General features: G+C 36.8%; 1 protein-coding gene and 1 pseudogene across 1 annotated transcript; both read left to right on the forward strand.

Moving 5' to 3' along the window:
* The first annotated feature begins 282 nt into the window (after positions 1–282).
* Positions 283–3,463, forward strand: LOC121792231 (annotated as a pseudogene).
* Positions 3,464–5,603: 2,140 nt separating this feature from the next.
* LOC121792255 (40S ribosomal protein S23) lies at positions 5,604–6,773 on the forward strand. The gene is made up of 4 exons (XM_042190127.1): positions 5,604–5,685; positions 6,070–6,225; positions 6,310–6,436; positions 6,520–6,773. Exons 1-4 carry the CDS (start codon positions 5,681–5,683, stop codon positions 6,658–6,660), a joined length of 429 nt encoding a protein of 142 aa, XP_042046061.1. The 5' UTR covers positions 5,604–5,680; the 3' UTR covers positions 6,661–6,773.
* Positions 6,774–12,289: the final 5,516 nt, after the last annotated feature.

Below are 12,289 nucleotides of genomic sequence, written 5' to 3' on the forward strand. Positions count from 1 at the left end.
ACGGTATTAATTTATACGAGGAGTATGTTTGGTGTGAACTATATATGCTCTGTTTTCATTAGGATTATTGAAAATTATGTTGACAGGCTGTTGAGACTAATCTGTCATTAGGATGTTAGTGTTAGCTACACGTTTGAAATCCAATACTATAATTTTCAATGCGGTGGAGTATGTATTATGCCACAGTGGGAATTAAGGCCAATGTCTATTTTATTCTTTGATTTTAAGCTAAGCTAAGCAAAGCATTCATTTTTTTTGTTCTTCTATTTCTTCTGCAATTAATCACACCGCATTATGCAAATCCAGTTCGAAAACTAAATATTGCTAGCTTTTTTTAAATTGTAACGATATTTTATTCGCTTGCTCACATCGTAGTTCGTTTGTCACTAACTTTTTTCCTCCAGTTGATACGAATAATATGTTTTGACTCTTGGTAATATTGCTAACAATGGTGTGCACATTATCATATAAAGAGTATAATTTAATTGCAATATACAGTAGTAATATTCCACGTATATGACTTTTGGTAAACATCCAATTTGCTCATGTACCAAACACAACGTTAGTTCTGCTATGACTTATTAGTCTTCTTTATCAATTTCAAATAAGACTTAAAATTATCTCTAGCTCTCTCCCTCTGCGACGGAGAAGAACAGTGAAGAGTTCCTTAAGATTCAACGTGGTAAGTCTATCCTGCTACAATTTCCTTTTTCATTCAACAATCATGCTGCTTTTCTCCTCTTCCTCAACTTCTGTTTTACTACTTTTTTAAGGTTGCTCTTTTCCAAGCAGTGACATCCCAACACTTGATTCATAGGCCCTTGATCAAAAAGTTCTTTCACGTGCTATCATGGTATACTGAGATTCTTTCCATCCTAGGATCTTTTTTGCCAAATAAAATTGATATTTTCTAGGCAGTTTATATCTTCAAGATTCAATATTAGGAATTACCAAGATGGTATTATTGCACTATTAGGATATTCAGCATATTATTTTCAGACGCCTTGCTTGTTTTGCTGTATATTCTCTTGTCCCTCGTCATTTTGTTACCAACCTAGGAATATTAGTAATAAATAAAATACCAGTTCGGACATATCTATCTCAAACTGCAAGAATAAGTATGATGCACGTTTTAATATCAATGCTAAAATGGAGAGTGCTAATATCTGTGGGTTATATATTATGATGCTGTCCTAAAAATAATGATGTGTTACTGAATAGTGTAACGCCTGGAGTAGGAAGTAAGGAATAGAATTTGTTTGATAGCTACTTGCTGTATTGTGGTTGTTGGAAGTGATGGTTGTTTCCTTGGTTTCCCTTTGAAGGGATAGGATACTCTGGTTTATTTCTTTCTTTGTTGCGATGATGATGATGATGATGATGATGATGATGATGATGATGATGATGATGATGATGATGATCAGGGATTAGAGGTTGGGATTTGTCTCATTACAAGTCTCTCTTATTATGAAATTTTTTATCTTTCCAGTGTTGTGGGTTCAGGTGGCCCTCTGAGTGATTGTTGCTTTCTATATCATTGTCTTTGCCGATCCATCTCTAAATGCAGACCGCTACCTCAAGGTAAACTCATCTGCTTATGTTTTCGGTGTCTTAAATATCAATCAATCTCAGGTTGGAGCATTCATGTTAGTGATTCTTTAATTGCAATGGATCCATTAGCCTAATATTGTTAGTTATTTGGCTTAGAGGTCTCGCGCGGAAGCTCAGAAGTGCAGGATCAGATTCTGCTTCCTCTCCGAATCCGATTACTAAACCACCTAATGATCCAACTTCTAAAGCCATCAGGTTACCACCGCCTGAGGTACATAGAGCTAAGCAGTTACAATATCAAAGGAGATATTATTAGATGGTTGTGACTTGTGATGATCCATTTTTTATCAAATGGCAGAAAAAGAGGCCGGGAAAACCCGAGGCTCAGGACCTGAAAAGGACCAAGGAGCAGCTGAGCTCATGCGAGTCGTGGAAGAGAAGAGCTGAAGAAGCCAAGAAGCAGCTCACGGCAATGGCAGCCGAGCTTGAGGAGTCTCAAAATCAGCTCAAGGAGTTCTCAGAGTGCGAAGAAGCTCGGCTTCAGGAGCTGCGTAAGATATCTCAGGAACGAGACAAGGAGTGGCAGTCCGAGATGGAGGCCTTCCATAAGCACTACTCCATGGACTCTGCAGCTCTGGCCTCCGCCATGAACGAGATCCAGAAGCTCAGGATGCAGTTGGATAATGTTACCAAATCCGAAGCTGCTCAAGCCAGGCATGCGGATTCAGCACATATCGAGATTCAGAGTTTGAGATTCGAATTAACAGAAACTCTCATTCTGGTTGATAGATTAAAGACTCAGTTAAACGATAGCAGAGAATTTGAATCATATGCCCTTGATGAAGTTAGGAGAGCTGAGAAGCAGCTGGAAGTTGTCAAAACTGCTGAGAATAAGCTCAAGTTGGAGAATGATAATGTTGTTGGACTGTATAAATCAGTGTTGCTCGATCTGGACAAGTCCAACGGTAGAGTGAAATCGCTGGAGGAGCTCGTCGCCACGCTGCAGAGTGATCGAGCTAACATCTCTGCAAATTCTTCACCTGGAGATGGTGATGTGGAAATTGCTGAAATGAACACCTTGAAAAGTGGAGTAGATGAACTGAGATCCGCCCTCGGAGATGCTGAAAGGAGGAACATAGATGAGTACATCCAGAGCACGGTGGAGATACAAAACGCCTATCAGCTGGTGGAGCTAACGAGATCAGAATCGTCGGAGAAAGAAGCTGAACTTGTCGCAAAACTAAGAGAATCAAGAGCTCAAGTCGAGGAATTGAGGATCAAGCTAGTTGAAATGGAAAACGCAGTGCAAATCTCCTCAAAATTGGAAAAAGAAGAAGGGGATGATGCTGAGAGAGCCACAGAAGAGGAAAACGAGAAGCTGAGGAAGACGGAGACAGCGAAGCAAAGCACTGGAACTAGCCGAGTCTGCAAGAGCTGCGGAGCAGGAAGCGTTGCTGAGGGCGGATAAGAGCTGCAAGAAAGTGGCACGCGTGACTGAGCAGCTCGATGCAGCTCAGGCGTCCAACGCGGAGCTGGAGGCCGAGCTGCGGAGGTTGCAGGTGCAGTGCCATCAGTGGAGGAAAGCGGCTGAAGCTGCTGCTGCAATGCTGTCTACGAGTAAGTATGGGGAGAGACGAGTGTCCTGGGACTACCACACCATCACTAGTAGGCTGAGCTCTCCGCAGTCTGATGATGAAGAAGACGATTCGCCCAAGAAGAAGAATCGGAATATGCTAAAGAAGATAGGGGTGTTGCTCAAGAAAGGGTACAAGTAGATGTCAACTTTCTTCTTCTTTTTTTGTCCTGCTTTTGTTCATTATAATGTCATTAGAATTTTGAGTGAATGATGAATTCTTCAAAACCATCCTGTCAAAATAAAGATAGATCCTCAAAGCATAATTTACGAACTAAATCGTGTTAATTGACATGATGAGAATATTGGATTGATTTATGCAATAATTCTTTTGATGTATACCACTTTTCCATCCCAATAAAAAAAGTGCAAGGATCAAATTCATTTAGATTCACTTCACCAATACCTTTTAAAGGTCAATATAACCGAAAATTGGTCAATCTCTCAACATAGATCATATATAAAAAGTAAACTAACAAGAACATAAACTATAGCTGAGAACCAACCAAGACTATTACAACTATTCATATATTAGAAGAGTTTCACTAATGATTGAAATTTCTGCACGAGGAAAAAAAGTTATAGACTATTTTTATTTGGTACTATTATTCATTGCGCTTACGTCTTTAAATTATTATGTATATTAAGTTAATGTACTATAACAATGCAGTAAAGAGCAAATTACATTTCCATGCAAATTTATTTGTCCGAATATGCAACTATTGTTTTATAAGAATACTTAAAAAATTATCTATAAATTGATATATGTACGTGAAAAAATAATTTAAATCCATATAGTTATATCTAATTTATATTTTTGATTTTTTTGAGAGTTTTATGTAAGAATATTTTTATTCTTATGTGACCTATGTATCTATTGGTTTAATATTATGGATTAAGTTCATATTAAAAGTTAAGAATTCTAATATAAAAGATGATACCGTGATGGATCAGTGTCAATTAAAGAATTAGAATTCGGGTGTATTGATAACCCTCTTCTCTTGCCTCTAATTATTTAATATAATAGTATCAATGTATATATGTATACATAAGGTTTCATTACAATTATAATATGAGAGTATTATAATACTTATATATGAAAAGTATTGATTACATGTATACATATGTGTAAGTATGTTAGCATGTGAGATTGTTATACACATATATATAATATTATATATATTAATGTGTATGTATGGTACACATGAAATTATGAAGACAGTTTATTAGTAAACTAATTCATAAACTATCAACCGATGCATCTCTTTGTGGGAGTCGGTTGTAGTGAATAAACTGCATGGCAGCAGTTTTGTGCGAAACGACGCAATCTTACAGAAACGGTGTATAATGCCTATATAAGAATGTTTTCAGTCATATAAAGATATAGACAATTACCGAAAAACATATGCACATAAAAGGCATACTTACGGTATACACATATATTATATTATAGAAGATTTTGATTCTTTATCCATCAAAAGGATCAATAAAGACTTGAGGTCAAAAGGAGACAAAATCAATTGGAGAATCCAGTTAAAGAAGATAAACATCAAAAAGTGGATTTCAACTTCCACATCAATTGAAGAAAGCATGGATGGGGGTTGGTGCTTTTATCTCCACTTTATAGTATAAATGTTTTGGCTGAATTAATTCAAATCTAGAATTAAATTTCATTATCGAAATCATTAAAGTATTGAAATATGGCTTATATTTTAAGACTACCACTATCAATGATTAAAAATTCAAAATATCAACAATATAAGTTATAACAACAAATATAGTGGATTAACATTGCCCTAAGCAATAGTCAAATTAAACTACAACATCAATTATTACATACCCTCAAAAATATTAATTCTCTAATTTAATCTTACTATATAAAATAAATCTTATAAATCTGCCAAAATCTATATTCTAATGACTTTAATTTTGATATAAAAATGAGTTTTAATTTAATCCATTCTACACATATAAATATATAATGATCACAAAAACCTAATTGACATGAATCAGTGGTTTTTTTTGATTGGATAGTTCGGTGGCCTAAAGATTTAAGGTTGGTCAACAACTAAAGTTAGGGACCGTTTCTTTGATAATTTGGTTAAAAATGGACGACTCTCATGTCACTCGATCACACCCATTTGGATTGACATGAACCATTATTTAACGAATTCGTAATTAATCAAAGCTGCGGCCATTCCGTAGGCATCCATTTTTATAATTAAAATCCGTTTTTCGTTAATAATTAATGATTTTTCCAACTAGTATAACTGTTTTCAATCGATAAAAAAGGAAATTATGAGCATGCAAAATTAACAATATTGGGCTTTAAGCCCACATAAAATAAAAGAATATAGATATACCAAACATTAATTCAAGCTGGCCCAAATTTGAATGTATAAATACAATTACCTAGCAACATTTTTTGAGATAATCAGACTAGGGTTTTGCGCTCCGGCCGCTGCTCAACGCCTCCCACGTCTCTAATCTGCAATCATGGGGTATCTGTTCTCAGCACTTGCTTTCGTATATAAACTTTTCCGATTCGTTTACTACGGTTTAGCGTTTATGGGTTTTGATCTTCGAGTGAATGGATTTCTCCGTGGATTGGCTGTCCGGCTGTTTATTGGGGCTAGACGCTGCCGTGTGTTTAATTTCCTATTAGCCTTGACATGTGTTAGTCGAGATTTATCTTACTTGAATAATGTAGTGTGCTAAACTTAATTGCTTGACTTTTTCATGACTTACTAGCTATAGTTGTTTTCCGTACATAAATGCCTAATATCTGTTTTTTTTTCTGATTATAAATTTTAGTTGCGTTGTAGTGATGAGTATCTCACTTTCGTGTGTCAATTTGTTAATGCTATTATTTTATATTATTGCAGGAAAACGCGTGGTATGGGAGCTGGGCGCAAGCTCAAGTCTCACCGTAGGACACAAAGATGGGCTGACAAATCTTACAAGAAATCTCACCTTGGGAATGAATGGAAAAAACCATTTGCCGGATCTTCCCACGCCAAGGGCATTGTCCTGGAGAAAATGTTAGATTAGCCTTATACTTTTTGTCTAATTATCATCGTGAAGTCTAATTGATTTGCAATTGACTGTTGTTTGTGTTAATATAGTGGTATTGAAGCAAAGCAGCCGAATTCTGCTATTCGTAAGTGCGCCAGAGTGCAGCTGATCAAGAATGGTAAGAAGATTGCTGCTTTTGTTCCCAATGATGGTTGTTTAAACTACATTGAAGAAAATGTAAGCTCCCTTGCGTTGCTGTGAATTGTCATTGCAATCATTCTGTGTTGAGTTAACATTTCAACCTTACTGTTATATTGTAGGACGAAGTGTTGATTGCTGGATTTGGGCGAAAGGGACATGCTGTCGGAGATATTCCTGGTGTTAGATTTAAGGTGGTCAAGGTATCTGGAGTTTCACTCCTTGCCCTCTTCAAGGAGAAGAAAGAAAAGCCTAGGTCTTAAATCTGTCCCTTCATCTTTTTTTTGTAGTGGCTGAGAACTCACTGTTTTGATATAATGATTCAAATATTTTGAGTTTATTGCGTGGACAATACATACCCATCTTATTTAGCTTACCTCATCTGTAATAGTGTTTGAGTTCATATCATAATTTGCTGTTTTGCTTTCTCTCCTTTGAAAATATGAATGCCTGTTTTCTCATCTGACCTCCTACCTATGATTGATTTGGCCCAAAATCGCACATAGTTCTTCTCGGGATCTTTCTTGCTGTGATTCTTGAGATTTTATTTGTGCGGACAACAAGCCAATCTAATCTGCTTGAGCCCACTCCATTCACTATCCATGGAGTTGTGCTTCAATGTTATTGGATTACACCTTTTTGTTATTCATGTTTTATTAACTGATGATTATAAAACATCCAAATATAAATTTTATGAGTTTGTCGATGCCCACTGATTATTAATGTTTTGCTCGTTTTTGTTCTATCATTCTGCAATGAACATCGTTTGTTAATTTGTACGGATTGACTGTTTCTTTTAGTAGTTTCTATTTCAGCTTTCTACCTGATCTTAAAATTCCAAAATTGTGATCTTTCTTATTAATGATTCCATCTTCATTAAGTGTCCATTTTTACCCTTTGTCTCATTCCCATTGTCCATTTTTATTTTTTTACTACGAACGTTAAGTAGGTTCATCTATCTATTAACTCATTTTGCTTATATTTTATTAGTACATAACTACATATTCTCTCTATAGGGTTTTTTTGGCACGAGATTTAAAAAGTTGTGATGTCTCAAAATACAATTAAAGATTAGAGAGAGAGTAAAGTAAAAGAAATAATAAATTGGTGTTATTTGATGTTTTGTTTTTAGCTGAAAAAAGAGAAATGAGTTAAGTAACTTATGATATCTCAAAATATAATATGACTCAAGTAATTTGGGACTTATGAAAGTAATCTATATGAAAGTGGAATTCATATGCTATTCAGTTTTTAAACCCACTTTACTTTATATTTTTTTAATATAAATTAATTTGTGGACCCTCAATGTGTATGGAGTGAGTAGTTTATTTTATTTTGTTTCTTTCAAATAACCGAATGTTTTAATTCATCTTAGATGTAATGAAGCTGGAGATCGTGCATTCTAACTGTATGTAACTATTAATTCGTTTGTTCGATTTGTTGAAGTACTTGCTATTGATTCGTATGTGGTGGGAGTATTTAGGGGGTCCACAATGGTGGCCTTCAAAGGCCACCATTTGTGGCCCGGCCACCAATTGTGGCTCCCATGTGGCCTTTGTAATGGCAAATGTAAAAAAGTCAATGTAAATTCAAAGGGCCACCAAATGTGGCCCTCTAAAATGTTAATTTTTTTTTTTGCTTTTTTAATGTTATTTTTTAATTTAATTTAATGTTATTAAATTTTAGTAGATTAATAATTTGGATAATAAAAACAATTTAATAAAGAGAGAAGTAGAGACAAATTTTCGTCGTACTATTAATATGGGAAAATTCTACAACGAAAATATTTTGTAGTGTTTGAGAGTGTAAAATGAAGGGATTTGAAGTGTAGAATGAAGTGAAAAAATGGAAGTGAGAGTGTATATTTATAACAAAATTTCGAAAATTTAAAAAAAAAAAAAAAAACTAATTTCCGCGGCCCAGTCGCGATTCGCGCCGCTTGCAATGGGAGGGCCGCGGCTCACACGGCTCAGCCACGCGAAGGCCGCGGCCGTGGCTCAGCCACGCTTCTCGCCTCACCGCCCCGGCTCTCGGCCTTTGCAATGGGGGGCCGCGCGCCGAGCCGGCGCCGCGGCTCCCCCATTGTGGACACTAGCTCGGCGCGCGGCCCCCCCATTGTGGACACTCTTATGTTTTACTACCTTGCACATTTCTTAAGATATTTCTTAATAGAACACAGCAAAATGGACACATGTGATTTTTTAGGAAAAGAAGACTATCACATGTCAATTGGGCTAACTCACCCGGGTTTGGGCCAATCCACTCCGGTTTTTGGGCTATATGGGTGAGGGTTATTCGGCTTGTGAATTTTTTGGGTTATAATTTTTTGACCATAAATCTTCTGGTTTCGAGCTAACTCACGGGCTATTCGGGTCAAAAGTGATCTTACATGTTACTTTCTATCCAATCCAATATTCTAACTTATAAAAAAATAGATTGTCGCAAATAGTAAAGTATGACCAAAGTGAGCAAGAGAAATAAAATAATAACAATTGAAAATTGAAACAAAATACATAAACATATCGCTTAATTAGTAGCACACTTTAATCTGACTACAATTAAATAAAAGCCATGCATTTCAATGGAGTTGAATGACATTCTTAATTGTACACCCAAAAATAAATTTTAAGCAATTAAAAAATAGTATAGATAGTAGTATGTCAAAAAAATAGTAACCCATTTGTAACGCCCGCCTTTTTTATTTCTTTTTGGGGTATTTTTTTATTATTTTTATTTATCCCTGTCTTCCCTAAAATCTCTCCAATCATCAAATCCATCAATATCTATCAGTTTTGCCTATATATATCCCACGTTCACACCAATTTTTACCCACTTTCTTTCAAAACTCTAGAAACCCCCATCTAATTTTGGAGAGAAGAAAACCGAGAGATAAGGGGAGAAATAGGAGACGTAGAGGAGAGAAATCAGAGAGAACAGCAGCCGGGACACGACGGGCGCGGCTCCAGATGGGATGCCGCCGACCTTCCGACGACAGCTCGAGGTAGAGCTCGATTCACGGACGACGGCAGCAATGGCGGAGGGAAGAGTGGGATGGATTCGGTGATACTTAGACTTCGGCCGATGGCGGGGGCGGCGTGGAAGCCGCCGTGAATTCCGGTTGTTCAGAGAGAAAGGAAAGACGGCGGAGATGGAAGAAGAAGACGGCGGTGATGTGAATTGGAGGTCACGGGAGCGTGAGAACCTGCTGAACGGCGGCTGAGGCTGAGCGAGTCGTTGGCAGCGCCAAGCGTGAAGTAGTTGTGACAGAGAAGTGAGAATCGGAGGGGGGAAATGTGAAATATGGGCTGATCGTGGCTGACCGCAGCTGCTGGGACCAAACTCGGCGGCGACGGAGAAGTAGAGGCAGCGGCGGCAAAGAGGCGATGGTTTCCGGGCGACCAAGGTGGTAAATGGTGGCGGATAAGTAGTGGTGTGAAGTGGCAATTGAGAATTGAGATAGAGATAGAACTGAAGAAGAGGGAGAAGCCCGACGGAGGGTGAAATGAGAGAAAGAGAGTGAGAAAGAAAGTTGGTTTCTGTGCATTTGGTTTCTCTCCAACTAAGTTTTATTTCTGGGTCAACGTCTTGGACTTATTGAAATAAGTTGTGGGCTGATGAGTTAATTGATATTGAGCCAGCGAGAGTAATAACAAGATTTAAAGGTCGGGCAGTTTGTCCATTTTGGTTGGACTGAATTCTGCTTACATTAGATGGGCCGTTTTATTCATGGTGGGCCAAGATAAATAAACGTGAGTGTTGAGCCGATGGAGATAGGAAGCTTGGGCAGCAGCCTCGCAAATAAATGATAGAGCATAGAAGCATGGACACAAAGGAAGGGTTGTTCTCTGTGAACAAAGCTGATGTCAAAGTAACAAATTCAAGTTCCAAAAATTTAACGAACGAGGTGGACTTTCTTTTTAAATAAGGGCAATGCCCTAAGTATATTTTTATATGAAAATACTATGAATATTTGTTATGCCGTGTTTTGTTTTATTCTATGGAACCTATCTAATGTGGCTTTTGCCATCAATGGATAATCGAATTCGGGTCTGACTAGGGAGTGAGTTCCTATTCAGGCTAGTATACACCTATGGAGATCGTGCGCCATCTTTCGAGTTGGCCGGTCTAGTGACTTGGAATGTGGCCACGTTCCTTGTCATCAATGGATCAGATATGGTAGACATCTATGGGAAAATGACTGCAGTCACGAATTTTACGATGGAAATGATTTTAGTGTCTTGGACGATTTCTAAAGTTAAAACCCCAAGATCACTCAATGGTGGCATGATAAATACTTTTTATAAAATGTTTTCGGCATGAGTCTACTGAGTGCATCAGGTACTCAGCCCTGCATTTCTTTTTAAAAATGTGCAGGTTGAGCGTAACGGATGCAGTGGGTGTTGAGCAAGACCATTAAAGAAATTTAAGTGTCTAGAATGTGTCATGTCTTCACACGTGGCATATTCCTTCCCTCAAATGCTTCCGCTGAGTAGTTGTCCTTCTTTTAAGTTCTCGTATCGCTGAGATAATATTCATTTTTGAGTTGTTGATTGTTGAGACACTCTGATTTTATTCGAGTTATTCCCATTTGTTTCGAGCTATGGTCGATTTGTGTTGTTTTCCCCTTTCTTCCCCGCTTCTTTAATCCTACTCTAGTCGCGATCAACCGTGTTTTCTATCCTTAGAAAATGCGGGCATGACACCATTTGTCTCAACTAAGTTGAGACAGAACTTTTTGGCACAGAGATTAAGAAATTATGTTTAAAAGTATAAGAGATGAATAAAGTAAGAAAGAAAAAAGTAGATGTTGGAAAGAAGTAAGAGTGATCGGATGTTATGTTTTTGTTAAAAAAATGAAATGATTTAGTTGGGACATCCCAAATAGGAATATGACTCAACTTAGTTGGGACAGATGGAGTACTTCATATCAACCATATTTCATATAACCCTAACTTTCAATTTGAGAGAGAAGACACAATTATCATATATACTTCATATCAGTGTTGCGTTTAATATTGATATTACCATATATACTTCATGTAGATATAACCCAAAATTTTAATTATATTTTTATTTTAAATGCTCAACCCATGGGCTAACCCGCAATCCACTCGGGCCAGTCTGCATAACCCACTGACCCGAACGGGCTGGCCCATGTAGCCCTATTCTACATTTGGGTTCCGATTTTCAGACCCTAACCCTATGATTTTACCGGGTTATTCGGGTCGACCCGCGAATTTCGGGCTAGATTGACATCCCTAATCACAATACAACTTGCTCTATCCTCCTCTCTCCTATTTTGCGAACAAGTCCCTTTGTGAATGTGTTTCGTTTTTTTCATTTTGTCCATATGTTAATATGAATCTCGTTCCTTTTTTCTTATGAATAGTAATAATATCACATATTATATTTATATTTTATTTAAAACTAACATATACAAAAAATATCACATATTTAATACAAATTAGAAATGTCACGTGATGTCGTCGTCGTTTTACACATTTAGTACTAATTTTTGCTCTAAACATATGTACATCCTATTTCCGAATTAAGTTGAGTCAAAAAAATTTGGCACATAGATTAAGAAATTGTGTTGAAAAATAGAAAGAAAAATAAAATAGGAAAGATAAATAGAGTAAAATAGGTGATGGAAGAGAATAAGAGTGATGAGATGTTTTTTTGTTAAAAAATGAAATGACTCAACTCAGATGAGACAACTAATTACTACTTTCCTTCTCACAATAATATGCATTCTTTCCTTTTTGGTTCATCCATAATAATATGTATTTTCTAGTTTTGGAAACTCTTTTTCTTTAATGAGGTGAGACTCATTTTTTTTACGTACTGTGTTGACATTATAAATATCAACTAAGTTTATGTTGACGTTTCAAT

Source organism: Salvia splendens, chromosome 2 (assembly GCF_004379255.2).
Source record: "Salvia splendens isolate huo1 chromosome 2, SspV2, whole genome shotgun sequence".
NCBI classification, from domain to species: Eukaryota; Viridiplantae; Streptophyta; class Magnoliopsida; order Lamiales; family Lamiaceae; genus Salvia; species Salvia splendens.

Excerpts from the sequence above, each read along its gene's own strand:
- LOC121792255 (XM_042190127.1), top strand. Across the intron at positions 6,226-6,309 it reads GGCATTGTCCTGGAGAAAAT|TGGTATTGAAGCAAAGCAGC; the intron begins GTTAGATTAGCC and ends GTGTTAATATAG. Across the intron at positions 6,437-6,519 it reads TAAACTACATTGAAGAAAAT|GACGAAGTGTTGATTGCTGG; the intron begins GTAAGCTCCCTT and ends GTTATATTGTAG.